Source organism: Choloepus didactylus, chromosome 4 (genome assembly GCF_015220235.1).
Source record: "Choloepus didactylus isolate mChoDid1 chromosome 4, mChoDid1.pri, whole genome shotgun sequence".
In the NCBI taxonomy this organism is placed as follows: Eukaryota; Metazoa; Chordata; class Mammalia; order Pilosa; family Megalonychidae; genus Choloepus; species Choloepus didactylus.
This window is the reverse complement of record NC_051310.1, coordinates 125972669-125993926: the sequence shown is the minus strand read 5'-3', so window position 1 is coordinate 125993926 and position 21258 is coordinate 125972669. Positions and strand designations below refer to the sequence as shown.

General features: G+C 35.2%; 1 protein-coding gene across 6 annotated transcripts in view; it reads left to right on the top strand.

Annotated features, from left to right (window-relative positions):
- Nucleotides 1–21258, top strand: part of UNC13C (unc-13 homolog C) — a 740073-nt gene that overhangs the window by 434147 nt on the left and 284668 nt on the right. For 3 of the 6 annotated variants that reach the window (XM_037833921.1, XM_037833920.1, XM_037833919.1), the window contains one exon: nucleotides 5162–5295. In XM_037833921.1, the coding sequence (XP_037689849.1) occupies nucleotides 5162–5295 (134 nt within the window). Of the gene's footprint in view, nucleotides 1–5158; nucleotides 5296–21258 lie in introns of all 6 variants that reach the window. The other 3 variants (XM_037833918.1, XM_037833916.1, XM_037833917.1) reach the window with 1 other exon arrangement.

The following is a 21258-nucleotide window of genomic DNA, read 5'->3' as shown; positions in this document are numbered from 1 at the left end:
CAGATCTATGTTGTTTGGAATATACTGCACTTCTTGGATCTATAATTCTGTATCTTTCATTAGAGATGGGAAATTTTCATTGATTATTTCATCCTTTATTGTTTCTGCCCCTTTTCCCTTCTCTTCTTCTTCTGGGACACCCATGTCATGTTTATTCACACGCTTCACATAGTCATTCGATTCTCTGAGACATTGCTCATATTTTTCCATTCTCTTCCCTGTCTGTCCTTTTGTGTGTAGGATTTCTGATGTCCTGTCCTCCAGTTCATGAATATTTTCTTCTGCCTCTTCAAATCTGCTGTTATATGTGTCCATTTTTGTTCTTCATCTCTTTTATTGTGCCTTTTATTCCCCCAAGTTTTGCCATTTGTTTATTCAAGCTTACGAATTCTTCTTAATGGTCGCCCAGTGTCTTCTTTATATCCTTCATCTCTTTTGCCACATTTTCCTTCAGTTCAGTGATTTGATTTAGAAGATTTGTTTGAACATCTTTAATTAGTTGTTTCAACTCCTGTATCTCATTTTAAGTGTAAGTTTTTTCCTTTGACTGGGCCATATCTTCATTTTTCCTAGTGTGACTTGTAATTTTTTGTTGTCTAGGAATCTGGTTTCCTTGATTACCCTAGTCAGATTTTCCCAGACCAGACAGGCCCAGGTCTCAGGAGAAGGATGTAATCAGTATCAAGTTTCTCTGAGGATGAGACCCAGCAGATTGTCAGACTTTACTGTTAGACCTCTAGACTCTGTGTTTTTCCTATCCTGCCCAGCAGGTGGTGCTTGTCAGCCCACAGTTCCCCACTGGTGTAAAGAGGTGTTGTACCTTTAATTCTTAGAGGACTCAGTACTGGCCAGGGGCCGAGGGTGTCAGAAGCCAAGCTTAAGTAGTTTCTTATTTTTTGTTTTGTTTTGCTTTGCCCCCAGCCCTGGGGTCTGAATTCTCTGAGGGAGGGCAACCACTTGAGCTGGGCCCCATCCCCCTTTCTTTAGGGAAGATAAGCCCTTTAGGGAATTATCTCCTATACTTGATTTCTTCCTTTGACTCTGTGACTGTCTTAACTCCATCATTGCCTGGGTCAATGCTGACAGTTGAAAATGCCTGAGGCTTTCTCTAATGAACTACTGAGAATGAGAGAAAAGAAAAAAGAAAGAAATCCCATTTTCAGAACTAGTCCCCAGCCCCCCCGTTTCTCCGGTCAGCTAGAGTTAGTACTCAGTTCTGTGTGCCCCTTTTCTTCAGACACAGCCATTTTCCAGTAGTCTGAGCTCAGCCATCTCCAAAAGCCTCTGTTTTTATTTATTTATTTTTCCATCAGTCCCACCTCCTCTTTGCTGGGAGAGACTTCAGGGTTCCTTTTCTGCTTGTTCTGGGTTTATCTGTGCTCATAGCTTGTATTCAGTAGTCCAAACTTGTTAATTAAAACCACAATTGGAACTTGCTTGACTTACTTTCCCTTGCTCCTATTAAACTGCTTCTTTTTCCCACAGGGAATGTTTCAGTTCAGCCTGCCATACAGGTTGGGGAGGAGTGCTGGCTCCACAGTTTGGGGAGCTTTACTTACAGTTTTATGCTGTGATCTCAGCCATTCTACCCATTCCACACTGATGTACAATGTGTGTTCAGTCATGGGTGTCCCCCAGTGATTGTTCCAGACTATTTACTAGTTGTTCCTAGCTATTTACTAGTTGCTCTGGAGGACTAACTAAATTCCATGCCATCTTGCCCCACCTCAGGATTATTTTTTAGAGCAGTGGTTCTCAAAGTGGTTGCTGGACTGGCAGCATGAGCATCACTTGGGACCTCATTAGAAATGCAAATTCCCGGGCCTCACCCTAAAACTAGTGAACCAGGAACTGGTGTTGGGGTGGGGGAGTGAGGCCCTGCAGATTGTATTTTAGCAAGACTTCCAGGTGATGCTGATGTGCACTAAAGTTTGAGACCCACTATCTTAGAGAATCACAAAACTCATTAGAATATTAAAGGCGCTGAGAAGTCCAGAAATAACCTATCTTTGTTTAAACAAAAGTTTTCTTAAACAATTTGAGCATGGATTGTGTGTGTGTATATTTTGGTGCATGCATATAACACTCATATCCTTCAGAATTAATGTTAGAGAACCACATTTTGACAAAACTATTGTCACCTCATCTTACTAGTAATTCTAGAAATATGTGCCTGTCATGTGCTTCTGCATTCAAACAGCCCACCTTTTCATCCCTCTACCAAATATGTACCTCTCCACCCTTCTCTGACCAGCTCCTTATAGTAGGTAATCCATAATTATATGTTACTGAACAAATACATAGAATGATATAGAAATATTTTATAGCAATTTCAGAAATGTTAGGTTAAGTCCCATTAACATAAACCTATCTGTTATTTCAATACTTTTTTTCCTGCATGTAATGGTTTTTAGTCTATATTGACCTATTCTTGATAAAATATCCTGATATCTCATTTTGTATCATGAAAATGTAGTGTACATTTTATCAGCTTGTCCGAGCTTTTCGGTAGTGAAATATCCTTTGATAAGCATAGCCATTACAAGTTTCTCCAGTTGATTATATATCCTGGCATCTCTGCCCGTTCAAGAAACCCTATTCCATTAGACTCTCACAGACTTTCATTCATGTCTCTTTTCTCGAAAATATGTAAGCAAAATAGTTTTAGCCACTATTATAATGATCACTATTATTAAAATTATCTATCCAGCCATAGTTTTATAAAATTAGATTTTTTATTTGTTTGTGGTTATTAAGAAATTATAATTACTATATTTCCTTATCATGTCCAATACAAATTCATAAGTGTTGCAATCAATATTAATATACTTATTATTAGCTTTGTAAAATTCTAACATTATCCTGAATTTTCCCAGCCATAAGGTCAAATACCCTAGACTTCTAAGATAAAGTGTTACTTAGAAAATTTAATTCTTAAGAAATCAAATAAATATTGTAAAATATTTGATTGTATCCCATCTATGCACTTTATTAAAATGTACTATTAAAGTAAGAAAAGCACTGAGTTGTGGTACTGTTGGTTGGTATGTAAAAAATTGACTCAGCATTCAGTTTCGTTTATTCTAAGGCAGAATTTGATGCAAAAATGCCAACATCAATAATTCTCTGGTGTCAGAAAAAAAAGAATGATGGAAGTATCATTTTTGACAGCTAAGGGACTTTGGAAGTGTAATACATTTTCACCTACTTCTGTCTCTGCTCCTTGCCATACCACTGTGGGTTGATGATAAGTGGCTGTGATGTTAGACATATCATCTACGTTAATTTCTTTTCATTTAATCACATTATTTAAAATATGTTACACATATAGTTTGGCTATGTACATGTCATGATGATTAATAAAAGTGTTCTAATTTAGTCTACTGGGGCCATCAGAAATAATTTTATTTACAGCCTTTACTAATCCCCACATTCTCTAGATTACTAAATACTTAGTGAAGAGACAGAAATCTACTGAGCTCAACGTAATGAATAAGTAATTACATTATTGTGGCAGTAATCCAGTCCTGTTCACAAAAGAAAAATATAAATATCAATTAAAAATTTAGGTTAAAAGTAGGCCAAACTGAATATGTAAGTCTGTATTGTTGCCTTTTGCTTCTTATAGATCCATTGATGTACCTCAATATAACTCTATATCCTCAGGAATTAAAGGATAAACTCTGCCAAGGAGTTTCAAGTGGTTCTCAGGGATCAGATATACAAAGCTCTTAAGATCATTTGGAGATTGCTTATAGTTCAGTCTGGTTATATGAAATAGTTTGTGTCAGCTATTACCTTTTTGCCATATTAATATATCTTTTAATATTTTAATATCTGCTGCATTTTTAGTAGAAAGGTAAATCAACAAAGCTTGTGAGAACCCTAAGATAAAGGTGTATTTTCTATGTGTGGCGGTCTCTAATGCTAAAAGAAATCAATATGTAGCTGTATTTTAAAGTACATCCTGACAGTGATAGGATGATGAGTCATCCAAATATAGTTAAATATCTTGGGCAGCACTGGAACATAAGCAATATCAGATATGCAACCATTCAGCCTAGGGTTGCTGATCTGGTAAGATATAGCAGTGGGATATATTAGTAGATTGGGACATATAAAATCGAAACTACTTTTTTGATCAGAGAATTCATGAGTTTCCTGTGCCATAAGTTGAAATTTCCAGATATCCTGGACCTATAAGCCTATAAATAATTTCCCAAAATTGTCAATATTCCCAATCCATATGCTTCCCATTTATATTTGAGTGAAAATTATTTCTGCCTTTACAGTGTTTGCCTAAATTTAACAAGTAAATTTAAAAGAAATACCTTAAGAAGAATATCCACCAAACCAATCAGAATAATCTATCTGTAATTTGAAAGAATTGTGTATGTTGAGAATGAAGTCTATATTTGAAACATTCAAGCCTATGATTGTACCCTGTTTAGCTTCAGTGTAAATGTAATTCATCCCAGGCTATCATCTGCTTTCTAGAGATGAGAGTTGAGGATTCAGTCAACAAGATAAATGAAAAAGGATTCAAATATGATTTTTTTTTTTTAGATGAGAGAGAGATTTACAAAGATTTAATAGAGCAGATAAATTTTTGGGTAGAATGGGAGACATCTAAGATATTCAGGCAAAATTAATATATTGTAGGGTTTAGCAGTACTGAAATTATAGCCAGATACCCTTGAGTTCTGCCCACTTTTACCAGTGTGACATTGAGCAAAATATTTTGGCAGGCTAAATTTACACACTGACAAACATGCGCGCGCGTGCGCACACACACACACACACTCACACACACACACACACACACACACACACTTTTGTAGACACAAAATTCAATTTCTTCCCTTGGAAGAAACAACATTAAAGTGGTAATTCCTCCAAAAATAATTCCTAAGATTATGAATAGTAATAGAGAAAAGAGAAGCCTCCATTCCAGGACCAAAGTATTTAAAAATATAAGCCTGTACCTCTGTGAGTTTATCTACTGGACTGTCACTCAATGAAGAAATGAAATCTGAATTTAAGAGGTTTGGACCACATGATCTTTAAGTTATTCCATAATCACTTTTCTCTGACAGTGACATGTAACTAAAATCATTCCATTTAACCTTTTCTTTTGCATGTTGTGTGACCTTGCAAGCAGAGTAAGAAACAGGACATTCCTCGGGAAGATCAGGGACCAACCACCAAGAATTTGGATTTTTGGCCCCAACTTATTACACTGATGATCACTATTATTGATGAGGATAGAACTGCCTACACACCTATCTTGAATCAGTAAGTATACTGTTTTTGAAATGAATGGATTTTATTCCATTAAAGTAAAGAGAAATAAAATATTGAAAGCAGAGATTATACTCTCATGAACATGACAACTTTTTCCAAAATTAAACTATAAAAAACATGGTATTTTTCTACTTTTATCAACAAGTATCAATTCAATTATTCAGTCATATTATGGACTCCCAGTTTGTGTCCCATAAAATATGATTCTTTAGATATGGGGGGAAATATTCTCAAGATTTAATTTTCATTTGATGCAGAAGTTTTTAATCTTTCCTCTTATAACTTTCACAACTACCTGATTGTATAAAAAAAAAAAGACTCCTCAAGAAACTAAAAAGAATGTTAAAGGAGTTTCATTGTGTTTTTTAAATTAAAAAGTAGTCAGAAAAACTGCTTTCAATAGTTGTACATACTAGGTTTAAATTTATTAAATAGTTTATAGAACAGGGATATTCTTGTTCTCAACTAACAACCTAAAGCCTATGCTTCCATACATAGAACTTAGAAATTATGAACAATAGACAAGGAAGATAGATTAAAATTCCATGACTTGTTCTAGAAGAGTCTATAAAATCATCCTCTTTTCTAAATACTTATAGCTATAAGACCTTGGGTAAATTATCTATCTGCCCTGTATCTCAATTTCCTCATATGTAACAAGGAGATTTTACTAGGTGATTTCCAAGATCTAGTCCAACTTTAAGACTGGGTGACTTTAGGTTTTGTTTCATACCCACATGTTGAGGGCTGTGTAAGCCAAATAGCAGCCAACTCAGCCAAGCAGACACTTGCAGTCTGGCTAATGGAGAGAGTATCCTCACAGACTGGCAGGGCCTGAAATGTTTGTGGCAGCCTCCGCAGGGGTAGCAGAAACACATAACTAAGCACTGTATGACGTAGAACACAAGGTTGATTCAGACTTACTGTGAAGAATTGGTTTTATTTTTTCTCATTCTTCATAATGGTCAAGATAGGCGCAAAGGTTAAGTTGAAGCCAATTAAAATTTCAGTTACTAAAGAAATAAATTTAAGTATCTCAATTTTCCCTCTTTCTTGCCTCTTAACCACCTATTTTTATCTGCCCCGAGTTCCTCCAAATTGTGGAGAAAGCAGTCCTCTCTTTGATATGGGATTGTGATAGCACGCTCAGGTTTGCCTTTTCACTTTCTTTCCCCTTTTCCCCAAACCCTAATCCCTACATCTACCTTTATTCCCTGACTGCCAGTGTCTGCTGCTGACTATCTGCAGAAACTTTGCTCTTTATTCTCTTCTGGTAGACAAGGACTGCATCTCTTCTCACAATCCATGGCATGTCCTCATCGCATCATGGGTCCTGGGAAGTCCTTTTCCAGTGCCTGGCAGCTTTGTGAAGTAGGTGTGTTTTCTCATCCATTCTCTGGCCCTTTCTTGAGGACAGAGTAGATTTCTTAAGTATTGGTTTGTCTCTTTTTTTTTTTTTTTTTTTTACACATTTTCCATTCTAGTTTCTTAGAGTAATCAGATATTATTTACATTTATGAAATATCAAAAACAGGGAAAGACCATGTTAAAATCATAAAATCAAAGTTCCCCAGAATCAGCTCTAATCATATACCATGAAAAATATACAAAGGTTTTCAGTTAACTATTTGTAATTGTATTAAAGGACCTACTGAATTAAGTACACTAGGTATAAAAAATAGCAATGACACATGGATATGAAAAAAAATCTTTTTTAAATTTATTTTTAATGTCAGTGTTAGAAAATTTTTTTCTCTGAAAACCTAGCCCTAAAAATCTTGATGGTCTTTTCCATTTGGAATCTGTTCAGGTAACCTGCTTGTTCTTAACTGAGATTTGTAGTTTGTGTCTCTCAAGGAATTTTTCCATTTCGTCTAATTTGTTATCTTAAAGTTGCTCATGATATTCCCTTACTATCCTTTTAATGCCTGTAAAATCTGAACTGATTTCCCCTCTCACATTCTTGATATTGATATTTTGGGTCTTCTCTCTTTTTTTCTAAATAGCTAGAAATTTATGAGTTTTATTGATCCTCTGGGGGAAAAACACCAGCTTTGGTTTCATAAAATTTCTCTATTGTTTTTTTTTACTTTAAATTAGATTGGCTGTTATTCTTTTCTTTATTATTGCCTTCCTTCTGTAAGTGGAGATAACTATTAATTGGCTATCACAGTAATTCTGTGGGAAGAGATGAGCGCCTTATATAAGATGATGGAGAGGTGGAGTCAAGTTTGGGAAATATTAAGGAGATAAATCAAGAGATCTTTTTGACTTAAGTGGATTGAATAGAGTGGTAAAGAAGAAAGTCAAGAAAATTAAGATGCTATATGGGGGTAACATTTACTGACATATAAATACAGGATAAAGCATCAATTAAAGAAGTACATGTTAACTTATATTTGGATATATAGAGATGCAGGTACCTGTGTGACTTCCAAATATTATACACATGAGGCAATTGTATATTTTGATATGAAATTCTTTTAGAAAGGGGAAATTCACTATATATGCTTGAAAGTAAGAAACGTTATTTCTGTTTAAATATTCATAAAATTTTACTCTCATTCCTTTTAAGTTATTATGACTTTACATTACTTTGCTTATAGTTTGGTGAGCATTATAAAAAGAGAAATATATTCCATCCTTTCTTTGATTCTGTTTGTTTGCATGCATTTTATTTGTGTTTGATTTCTTTTAGCTTCTTTCAAAAATATACATATAGTGATTGCTCAACTGATTTTTCTCTCTGTAATAAGAGAACATATATCAGAGTAGGTCCAAGACATTGAGTAGAAGATGAACCAATTTTCAAAGATCTGCTATTTCATTTGCAAAGATGACATATCCTGCTTTTATTTTCTCAGAGCTGTTGGAAAAGCTAGAAAATTATTTTCGATTTTTATGTTTTAAAAGATACTATGTTGTATTTGCTGCAGTGAGAAGGCTAAGTTTAAGCTACTCTGACCAGGGATTTGCATCTTGTTCTTTCCGTTTTAAAACTAATGCTGTTCAAAATATTACATGTATTGATTTATTTGCTTTTGTTTTGGCTTCTCTAAGTTAGTTTAGATTTTAAAAAAGGTTACAGAAGTGTTAAAACACTCTAACAAGTATAGAGACTATACAATGGAGCATCATATATCCATCATTAAAATTCAAAAATTATCAAGATTTTGTCATGTTCTCTTTATCTATACTCTTGAGTTTTCTTTGTCTTTTTTTTCTTTGCTGAATTATTTTAAATAAATCTTAGACATCATGCCATTTCATCCTTATATACTTCAATATTCATCTCTAAAAGTCATGGCCATATTCTTGCATATCGCAATGCCATTATCTCAACTAGTAACATTAACAATAATGCCTTGATATAATGTATTCCCTGTTTGATGATCAAATGCCTCTGTTTTCTTTAAAATATCTTTTATAATTTAGTTTATTTGAATAAGGATCCAAATAAAGTCCACACTTCATATATGATCAGTATGTGTGCCAGTTTGGATATGTCCCCTCAAAAGCCATGTTCTTTAACACAATCTTGTGGGGGCAGACTTATTAATCTATTTGATTAGGTGTGACCTCTTGGTTGAATGTTTCCATGGGGATTTGACCCCACCCATTCAGGTTAGGCCTTAATTCAATCACTGGAGTCCTGTAAGAGAGCTCACAGACAGGAGGAACAGAGAGCAGCTGAGAGTGACATTTGGAGAGATGCTTGGGAGCTGACCCTTAGAGATACTTGGAGACATTTGGAGATACTAGCCCAGAGTTTGCTCCAGAAAAGCTAAGAGAGGACCCTGATGCTTAGTTGCACAGGAGCTGAAGAAGCTAAGAGAGACAAACCCAGACATTTTGGAGAAAGCTATTTTGAAATGCAACCTGGGAACAAAGGACAAGCAAATGACAGCCCCATGTCTTCCCAGCTGACTGAGGTGTTCCAGATATCATCAGCCAATCTTCAGTGAAGGTATACTCCTGTTGATGCCTTGGTTTGGACACCTTAGAACTGTAATTTTGAAGCTTAATAAATCCCCTTTATAAAAGCCAGTCCATTTCTGGTATTTTGCTTAATGACAGCATTAGCAAACTGGAATAGTATGTGTCTTAAGTCTCTTTCATTCTAGTTCAGGCCCTGCTAACTTCTTTTTTCCTACCATTAATTTCTTGAAGAAACCAAATCCATTGTCCTTTAGAATATTCCATGTCCTGGATTGTTCCTCCATATTCTATATTTCCCTTAGTTTAAAGTTAGCTCTAAAGGCAAAATTCCAGGTGCTTTTTTTTTTATGGCTGTTGTTCAAGGTGTTTCTATATGCCTCATATTACATTAACATGTTAGCACATTAAATCTGATTATTATTCTGTAGTGATGCTAAGACTGCTCTGTGCTGACAGCCCAGTATCTCCATTTTAAAGTTCCCCTTCAAACTTTCCTCTAGTGGTTTCATTCATTTATAATCATTTCCAGAATCGGATATTTCTTTAGGGTTTGCAAGATGATGATGTGGTGGTTTGAAACTATACGTACCCCAGAAAAAAAACATTTTATTAAATCTAATCCATTACTGTGGATGTGAGCCCATTATAAGCAGGAGATTTTAATGAGTTTAATTCAGTGAAAAGAGTGTGGCCCACCTCAATTAGGATGGGTCTTAATCCTATTACTTCAGTGCTTTATAAGTGAAGTGAAATTCAGACATTGAGAGAAAAAGGCACAGGAAGTAAGAAGCTGAAATCAATAAAACCTGGAAGAGAAGAGAGAGGCCAGGGGAGGCCACTGTGTGCATTGCCTTATAACAAGCTATGGACCAAGAATCGGCAGAAGCTGGTCCCAGAATGCCACAGTCTTCAGAGAGAAAACATCGCCTTGATGATGCCTTGATTTAGGCTTTCTTTTAGCCTTAAAACCTTAAGCAAATAAATTCCCATTGTTTAATCTGACCCATTTCATGGTATTTGCTTTAGCAGTCTAGGAAACCAAAACAGATTTCATTATCAGGAGAGTAGGGTACTGCTATCACAAATACCAAATATGTGGAAATATCTTTGGAATTGGGTAATGGGTAGAGGCTGGAAGAATTGTGAGATGCTTCAAAGCCTAGATTACTTTGAAGACATCGTTGGTAGAAATGTGGTTGCTAAATGTACTTATGATGAGGTCTCAGAAGAAAATGATGACTGTGTTATTGGAAAATGGAGGAAAAACAATCCTTATTTAAAGTGACAGAGAACTTGGCAAAATTATGTTCTGATGCTGAATGGAAGGCAGAACTTGAGAGTGATAAATTGGGATATTCAGCTGAGGAGATTTCTAAGCTAAGTGTGGAAAGTGCAGCCTGGTTTCTCCTTGCAGCTTATAATAAAATGTGAGAGGAAAGGGATAAGTTGAGAACTGAACTCTTGAGCACAAAGAAACCAGAAACTGATGGTTTGGAAAATTTTGAGTTTCCAAAAAGCAAGTCCCCAGGGAATGGTGCTCCATGTGAGGTTTAACTGAACATGGATCAAATCAGCAATTTTGCAGTTATCCAGGAAGAATCTGGAAATTTCTGCTTTCTGATGGTTTTGACCCCTATGAACTACATGCAAGGCCAACAAGTTTTTTGAATGATTTACATGAATGCAACCATGTAGCCTGGTCTAAAAGGGACAGAGAAGGGACAAATTGAGGGAAAAATCACTTCAATGTAAGAATCATGGGAGCTGATATCTGGACTGAGGAATCTTCTAGGGCTGAGAAAGTGAGCCCACCCATGTGTGTGGAAAGAGTGAGTTTGCTCCAACATTTGAAGAGAGTGGTCCTTCTGTCGCATTATTCAGGAAGAGTGCTGTCACTCCAGTGCTCTCAGAGTGTGGAGCCTGTGCTCCTGGGTCCACAAACTGAGGGGAATTGTGCCCAGGGCAGGCCATGCTTATAACTGGTTTTGAAGATTTTGTACTAAGCATTATTTCTGAAATGACTTAAGTCTTTTGGGATACTGTGATGGAAGGAATGTATTTTGCGTCCAGAAAGAACATGTCTTTTTGGGGTCCAGAGCGTGGCGTGTGGTGGTTTGAAACTGTGTGTACCCCAGAAAAACATGTTCTTAAATCTAATCCATTACTGTGGGCATGGAACCCATTGTAAGTAGGACCTTTTGATGAGGTTATTTCAGTAAGAGGGTGTGGCCCACCTTAATCTGGATGGATCTTTATTCTATTATTGGAGTCCTTTAGAAGTGGAGTGAAATTCAGACAGAGAGAGAGAAGGCACAGGAAGTAAGAAGCTGAAATCAATGAAACCCGGAAGACAACGGAGAGACCAGGAGAGGCCACCATGTGCCTTTCCATGTGACAAGCTAAGGACCGAGAACCACCAGCAGCCAGCCCCAGAATGCCAGTCTTCAGAGAGAAAGCATCACCTTGATGATGCCTTGATTTGGGCTTTCTTTTAGCCTTAAAACCATAGGCAAATAAATTCCCATTGTTTAATCTGGCCCATTTCATGGTATTTGCTTGAGCAGCCTTGGAAATTAAAACAGGTGGTTTCTAATGCTATTTCTTCAACATTTATTAGTCTGAATTTTTCTGTAAAGAACTTTCTTTTATCAAGTAGAGATATTTACTTGGTTACCCTAAAAAATAATATGTACAGGAAAGATAGGGTAAATATATAATTCTTTCCTTTTAACCTAATTTTTTATTTTGTTCTTTTCTGCTCCATTCACTTTTATCATTTTTCATTTACAGACTCATTTCAATTTAACAAGTATCTATTGAACATTTATTATATGACAGGCACTGTGCAAAGTTGCTGCCCCAAAGATTCAATTAGGGAAAGAGATATGTGCAAAATTAATCATGAGTCTTAAACTGGTTAATCACTGTGCCTGTTACACTCACAGGTCCTTCTGAGATTAAACTCCTTTACCCACAGCTGCACGTTGAGATAACCTGATGAAGAAAGTTTTGCACAATAAGAAAAACTGTATTCCCTTTCAGGAACTTGACTGGGAAATTCAAACAATGAGAGAGTTGATAGAAGGGTAGAACTGAAAGGTTAAAAGTTTATAGAAGGCTATGAGTAAGTAACCCAAAATTAAGAAAAATCAAAATGATGTATAAACGAACACCAGGAAATAGAGTTGAGAGAGAGGGCAGGTGACAGTGGAAGGAGAGAGAAGATGTTTAGAAGGAAATATATAAATGATGAGAACAGCAGAGTTGCATTACTTGCAGACTCTGCGTGGCACTGTGTGTGTGGCTGGTTAATGCAGACTTCCTTCACTGCTGAAGGAGCCTGAAGCTTGGCTCTGACTGCCAATGCTCTGCTTTTTATATCTAGTTCAGCTTTTCTTGGATTCCAGTAAAATATGGCATTGCAGTTTGGTCTTGTTTCTCCATTACCCAAAGTAACCTTAGAAAAATTACCATTTGATTATGTTCAGCTAAGTGTCTCTTTTCCTTAAAACCAAAGTAGAATAACTAACTCATTTATGGTATTTCATGGAATGACACATGTATTCCAGTGGTCTCACAGTTAGATTACTATTGAAGTATAAAGAACTGCTTCAAGTCTGATTCTCGGGATCTAAACAAATAGTTCAGTTTTACAAGCAATCAGTTTCTGCAAACCTAGAGTTTATAGTGAGGAGAATGGATAATGAAGAAATCCAAAGTTCTAGGCTTTTCAGCTACCAGACTAAAGGTACAAAAGAAAAAGAAAAAGGTTATTTTGAAAGTGTTTACTCATGCTAATTAGCCATTCCAAATTTTAAAACAGATTAAATGTTTCTCTGCAAATTCCCAAAACTGCATTATCTGGAGAGAATGAGAATGTTTTTCTAAGGGCACAAGAGTACTATTACAAGAATGTTTACTAAGAATTATACCAATTCGACCACTTTTGAAGCTTTCAATTTTCTATCTCTATGACCTGGATATCACAGAGGAAAGGAAAAGTTCATCTTTGGTTTTCAAGGTCTATTTTGCATGCCAAAAGATTTAAGCAGAGTTAGGTATTTATGTGTTATAAATATCATCATTGTCAAAATATACACTATATGTAATAAGCCACAGCCAGGCATGCATTGAACTAAGCATTTTAATATTTGAATTTAATAATAAATTTAATTCTAATTGGATGGGTACCATTATCATCCCTAAATTACAGATGAAGAAACTGAAGCACAGAGAGGCTAAGTAACTTTCCTAATATCACACTGCTAGTAAATGGCAGAGTTAGAATTTAAGCAACTATTTGAATTGACAAAAGGAGTAATTTTAAGGAAAAGATCCCATGAGAGAGGTGATGGGCTTCAATCCTTTAGTGCAATCCAAACATTTCTGATGTTTTAATAACTAATATGAAACTGGTCATGATAAACCTGGAACACAATTACTCACAAACATTTAAAAGTGCAAGATATGTCCTGTGGTATCAGTTGCAATTAAATTGTATATAAACTAATAAAAATGTATAGAATTTGTTATTTATTGTAGGAATATGTTAATATATCATGCTTACTCACTGTCACTCAGGAGTAATCATGAAAGAAATTATATCTCAGAATTCACTGGACAGAAAAACTTTACATCCAAAGCAATTGCAATATATAAAACTGTTAAGTTTCCCTCTTTGCATTAGGTGCCAGAAATCTCAGAGCTGAATTTGTGGCCTGTGTTTAATAATTCTGTAAGATCTGACGGCATGTGTTTCTGTCTGACCTCATTTTATTGCTAAATCCTCATTTTTCCTTTAATTTCCCTTTCCTTAAATCTCATTTTATCATAATAGTTTTGTAATTTTTAATGGAATAAATATATAAATAAAAGTGAAAACAAAGAGCACTGTGTTTTAAATATGCAAAGATTGAGGTGGCTGAGAGCCTTAGGGATCTAACACAGGGTCTTTGGGTGAGACAGACTGAACTGTGAGACTTTAGAAAAGTTTGGTAATGCCATTCAGACTATTCCCCACATTTATAAAATTGGGAGGATCTTACAAGATCATTATCAGGATTTGAGGGGACAGTGCATGTAAAGCACCTAGCCCAGTGCTTATCATGGATTAGGCACTTCATAGATGTTAATTTCCATGTCTGCTCTACTACCTCAAGCTCCCTGCTCTACAGTATGAATTTGAGAAGCTGTCCTCCCCAAGTCTCTTACCTGGAAGTACTTGGATAGCAAGAGAAAGTTCCCTGACCTCAGTAGATGTCACTTGTTATTCACCCCAGGCACATTTAGCCAAGTTACTTAGTCTGTCTTTGGCCATTTCAAACTTCTTTGCCACCACCCGGTAGCATTCTTTTTGTCTTACAAAATGCTGATTTCAATAGATAACGTAAATCTATCCCCAATTTTATTTTCTTGGTATATTTAAAGATCTGAGTTCATTAAAATAATGCCATACATTGTAAAGGTAAACAAGGAGATAGCAAAAGGAAAATAGAGTGATGGGGTTTAAAGGGCACTGGTGATTGTTGTATAAGTGAACCAAAGTACAAAGGAAAATTATCAGCACAGGAAATGTTCATTTCGATGAGTTCACATGTCTGAATGTTTAGTTCACACATCTGAATTTTTAAGCAGACTTTCACCCTGAACTGCAATGTTATGTTTTAGTTTCCCTTTAATAGAGCTTTAACTTGTAGTGCTAGGTTATAATTTACTAGTAGAGTCCTGCTTAATAAAGTTCATTCTTCTTGGCTGTTCTCTCTTGTCACGATGATGGCAGTTAATTGCACTAATATCTGTCAAGTACTGTTAAATGCAGAACCTTTTAAATGCTGAAATTCTCTTTGCAATGTGAAAAGAACACATGCCTTCTGAATTCTAGCTATGATAATGAGGCTTTGGTTGCATACGTGACACAATAACACAGAACCGTGAACAATGAACACACTTTTCTTCAAAGACAAACTTTGCATATCAAAATACTGCTTCACATTTAATGAAGTCTAATTTTTATCTATTGTGACTAATGAATCATCATTATCAATCTTGGTAATGGCAGATTATGTTTTCCTTATTTCACTAAGAGATTTGCAAGGTAATGAATTGGGTTATTAAATTGTTGTGTCTCATAGGATTCAAGCTTTGAAACATTTATGCTTGTATTAATTGTTTTAAATTAAAACAGGATACATTGAAATAATTGTGGAATGGATCAGTTATTTTAATAAGCCATGCTCTTTATAAATGATAGACCAAGTTAAGCTATGACTGCATTGAAAAAAAAAACTGAAAAGGTGGAATTTAACATTAGAGAATGTAATTTGTGTACAACAAAGCATCACTAATTCAGAGCAGTGTGAGAAGGGCCACATTTAAAAAAAATATGAATAAAGAAATATGAATACTTACAGTATCATACTTCATACGTACTTGTTTTAATGTAGAAGTATATATAATAATTCCTATAAGGTTAGGAAAAGGCTTTAGAAAGTTTAAAGCTCTTTTAGTCCTGCTTGAATAGTTGTTTGGAAATTATGTCTAATTAGCATATAAATAGTGTATAACTTGAGATTTCCTGTTTATGAAACCAGTTTACTCCCACAAGTACATAAAAAATTCCCTCTACAATCAAGATTATGCTACTAATTTTATTAACAACCTCTTTATCTATTTGTTTCTTGAGACTGAATACTAGGAAATATAAATATAAACTTCCACTCAGTTTTTGTGATTTTTTTTTACATAAGAAATCAATGGAGTCTAATATTTTCCTATATTTTTCATTTATAATTAGAATTTTGTTATCAGCAACAAACATTTTATTGTTTGCCAATGGCTGTTCAAAGTATTTACATGTAAAATCTCATTTAATCCTCACAACAGCCCTTGAAAAAGTCCCAGAATACGCAATTATTATCGTTCTCATTTGACAAATGAGGAAATTGAGTCTTAAAGCAGTTACTCACTGTTCCACTGGGGTAAATTAATTAAGTAGCAGAGGAGAAATCAAATTTCTGTGTCTATGATAGCATTGAGGTTTAACCACTACATTATACTACTGTGGATTGTGTAGAAGAAATAGCCAGAAATGTGTTAAGTTGTGGAAAATAACCCTCTAGCAAGCATGCAGGTAGTATAGATTTCTTAGCCCAAAGAAAATGCAGAAAAATTCGACTGTGGAGGGTGTTGGGAGAAAACAACTCTGCGTTTTGAATCATGGTTTGGTACTAGGATACGCCTATATAAAGTATACAAATTTGATGACAAAGTGAATTATGATTTGCAAATCTGCAAAGGAAATTTGGATAGAATGCAAATGACACTACTGTAGGAATCTAATATTGTGCTGTCTTATAAGTTGGAAACTTTAGTCAGTAGTTACTCAGATCTTGTTGACTGCTTTCAAATGTTGTATTTTGCTGATAGGTGTGAATTATTCTCTTCTCTTTTCCCTGGATAGATGGGAGTAGCAAAACTGTTTTGGAAATTGTAATCTTTGCAGATACTGTCACCAGGCTATAGCCTGGCCTCTGGAATTTTTAAAATAATGTGGAGAGGATGGAAATATATTTAGAAGGCTGTATAAACTTAATGTTATTTGGTAGTGAAGGGATGCTAGGTGGGAGAAGAAGTGTTTTATGCTGATTAGAAAAAAATTGGTTAAAGAGAAAAAATATTCCTATTGTTTTCATCAGTTCTGAACTATAAAGCAAGTGTTAATAAAATACTAGCTAAGTTAAAAATTACGTCAAAAATTAAACCTATGAATTTAAGTTGGCTAATATGAGCATTATTCACCATTTTAAAAATCATATATATAGTAAGGCATTGATTTTATTTCAAAAGATAATTTTTTTTTAAGTTATATGGTTACAAAATTAATCATAGTCAGTGTAAACACTGAGCATCACAAAACTGAAGTAGAAAAGAAAATTTGGAGTTATTTTTTTATTATTGAATTTGTTTTTGTTTTTCAAGAAGTTGTAGGTTTACAGAAAAATCATGCAGAAAATATAAGGTTTATACTCCCCATGTTAGTAAAACCTTGTATTAGTGTGGTATATTTGTCGCAATTGCTGAAAGCATATTATAATTCTATACTGTCTTCAAGATTCACCCATGTTGTTGCATGTATCAGAACTTCATTCCTTTTTATGGCTGAATAATATTCCATTGTGTGTATATACCACATTTTCTTCATTCATCAGCTGATGGATACTTACTTGGTTTGCATCTATCTTTTGGCAATTGTGAATAATTCTATAATGAAAATTGGTGGTCAAATATCCATTTGAGTCCCTGCTTTCAATTCTAGAAGTAGAATTGCCAGGTTATATGGTAATTCTATACTTAACTTTCTGAGGAACCTCCAATATGTCTTCCACAGTGCCTGTGTCATTTTACATTCCCACCAACAATGAATGAGTATTTTAATCTCTCCACCCACCAACCCTTGTAATTTTCCCTTATTTTGATAGTAGCCATGCTAGTAGGTTTATAATGGTATCTTGTAGTTTTCACTTGCATTGCTCTAATGGCTAATGATGTTGAACATCTTTTTATATGCTTTTCGGCCATTTGTAAATCTTCTTTGGAGGAATGTCTGTTCAAGTCTTTTGCCATTTCTGAATTGGGTTGTCTTTTTGTTGTTGAGTTGTAGAATTTATTTATATATTCTGGATATTAAAACCTTATTAGATGTATGGTTTCCACATATTTTTTCCCATTCTGTGAGTTGTCTTTTTGCATTCATGATGAAGTCCTTTGAGGAACATTTTAAAAATTTTTGATGAGGTCTCATTTATCTATTTTTTCTTCTGTTGCTTGTGCCTTGGCTGTAAAGTATAAGAAATCATTGCCTAACCCAAGTTCCTGAAGGTGCTTCTCTATGTTTTTTTTCTTTTATTTAGGTCTTCTTTGATTTCTTTAAGCAATGTTTTGTAGTTTTGGAGTGCAAGCCTTTACATCCTTGTTTAGATCTATTCTTAGATATTCATTCTTTTAGTGGTTATTGTAAACATAAATTTTTTCTTGAATTCCTCTTCAGATTGTTCATTACTAGTGTATAGAAACACCATCAGTTTTTTCATGTTGATCTTGTGCCTCACCACTTTGCTGAATCATTGATTAGTTCTGGTAGCTTTCTTGTGGATATTTCAGGATTTTCTGTATATGCGATAATGTTATCTGCAAATACAGGAAGTTCTTACTTTTCCCTTTCCAGTCAGGATTCTTTTTATTTCCTTTTCTTACCTAATTGCTCTGGCTATAACTTCCAGTACAATGATGAGTAACAGTGGTGCCAGTGAGCATCCTTGTCACGTTCCTTATCTTACAGGGAAAGCTTTCAGTCTTCACCACTGAGTATGATGTTAGCAGTGGGTTTTTAATACATACCCTTTAGCATGTTGAGGAAGGTTCTTTCTATTCCTCATTTTCTAAGTGTTTTTATCAAGAGGGGGTACTGGATTTTATCAAATGCCTTTTCTGTATCAATTTTGGTGATCATGTAGTATTTTTCCTTCTGTCTCTTAATGTGGTGTATAATCTTAATTTAAGGTACTTATATTGAATCACTCTTGCATACCTGGGATAAATCTCACTTGATCATGGTATATAATTCTCTCAATGTGCAATTAGATTCTATTTGCTAGTATTTTGTTGAGGATATTTGCATCTGTATTTATAAAGGAGACTGGTCTGTAATTTTCTTTTAGATTTCTTTCTTGTGGTATCTTTATCTGACCTTGATATCAGGGTGATGTTAGACTCAGAGAATGTGTTAGGGAGTCTTCTCTCTTCAATTTTTGGAAGTATATGAGCAGAATTTGTGTAAATTCTTCTTGGAATGTTTGGTAGAATCCCCCGGTAAAGCCATCTACTCCTGGGGTTTTCTTTCTTGAGAGATTTTGGAATAATCTTTTAATCTCTTTGCTAGTTATTGGCCTATTGATATTTTCTGTTTCTTCTGGATCAGTGTAAGCGGTTTGTGTGTTTCTAGGAATAAGTCCATTTCATCTAGGTTATCTAATTTATTGGTGTACAGTTATTCTTAGTTTCCTATGATAGTCCTTTTTATTTCTGGAGTCAGTAGTAATGCCCCCCCCCCATTCATTTCTGATTTTAGTTATTTGTGTCCTCTCTGTTTTTAAGTTGTCAGTCTATCTAAATGTTTGTCATATTATTGATCTTAATAGAAGAATCAACTTTTGGTTTTGTCGATTATCTCTATTGTTTTATTATACTCTATTTCATTTTTCTCCACTCTTACCTTTGTTATTATTCCCTTCCTTCTGCTTATTTCAGGTTTAGTTTGCTCTTCTTTTTCTAGGTCCCCCAGTTGCAAGGTTAGGTCTCTGGTTTGAGAACCTTTCTTCTTTTTTCAATGTAAGCATTTAGAACTGTAAACTTTCTTCTCAGCACTACCTTTGTTGCATGGTGTGTTTTGTTTTCATTTTCAATTGCCTTAAGATATTTGCTAATTTCCCTTGTGAATTCTTTTCTTACCCATTCGTTGTTTAGAGTACATTGTTAAATTTCCACATAATTGTGTATTTTCCAGTTCTCCTTCTTTTTTTGATTTCTAACTTCATTCTGTTTTGGCCAGAAAAGATACATTGTATGATTTCAATATTTTTGAATGTATTGAGACTTGTTTTGTGAGCTAATATAGGGTTTATCCTAGAGAATGATCCATGTGTACTACAAAACCACATAAATTCTGCTGCTGTTTGGTGACGTGTTATATACATGTCTGTTAGTTGTAGGTGGTTTATAGTGTCATTCAAATTTTCTGTTTCCTTATTGATCTTCTCTCTAGATATCTTATCCATTATTAAAAACAGCATCTTGAAGTCTCCTACTGTTAATGTACAACTTTCAGTTTCTCCCTTCAAATCTGTCAGTATTCACTTCATATATTTTGGGATTCATTTCGTGTATATGTATGTATAATTGTTATGTCTTCTTGCTCAATTGACCTCTATATCAGAATATAGTGACCTTCTCTGTTCTGGGTAACAGTTTTTGACTTAAAGTCTATTTTATATGGTATTAGTATAGCAACAAAAGTTCTCTTTGAGTTACTTTTGCATGGTGTTCTGGTTTGCTAAAGCTACCAGAATGCAAAATACCAGAAATGGATTGGCTTTTTCAATGGGGATTTATGAGGCTGTAAATTTACAGTTCTAAGGCCATGAAAATGTCCAAATTAAGGCATCAAGAGGTAGATATCTTGTATGAGGGAAGTCCAATGGCATCTGGGGTTTCTCTGTCTCATGGGAAGGCACATGGCTGGCTCTGCTGAAGCTTCTCTCCCAGGTTTAGCTTCTGCTTTAAGTGGTTTTCTCCAAAATGTCCCTGGGCTTCTGTCTCAGCTTTCTTGCTTGTTTTTCCTGGGGTGTTTCTCTGTAAGCATCTGCAGGTCCTCTCTTAGCTCCTCCAGGGCAAACTCTGGATTTCATCTCTTAGCTTTTCTCCAAGCATTTTCTTTCTGCATCTCCAAGCATCTGGGTCTATGTTGGCTCTGCGCTCGCTTGCTCTCTCTCATGTACTCTCTGTCTCTCTCTCTCTTTCTCCTGAGCAATCTTAAAGGACTCCAGTAAATTAATAAGACCCACCTTGAATGAGTGGGGTCACATCTCCATGACAATAATCTAATCAAAAGGTCTACCCACAATTGGGTAGGTGGATCACATCTCCATGGAAACAACATAATCAAAATATCCCTCCCACAATAGGTCTGCCCCAACAAGAGTGGATTAAAAGAACATAGTCTGTTTCAGGAAAATCCATAAATCTGGATATCTCTATTCTTGATTTTTAAAACCCCGTGTTGACAAAACAGAACACGATACAGACTTGGATGTGCCATAGGCCACTAGTTTTCAACCTCTGGCCAGCTCAAGTCTCCAAGCTTTCCTCATTGCCCTGCCGCCTCTTCAGGGAACTAGGACTTCCCAGACCTTTCTAGGCAGAGTCAGAATATTCTCATAGTGGTTTTCAGTATGACTCTTT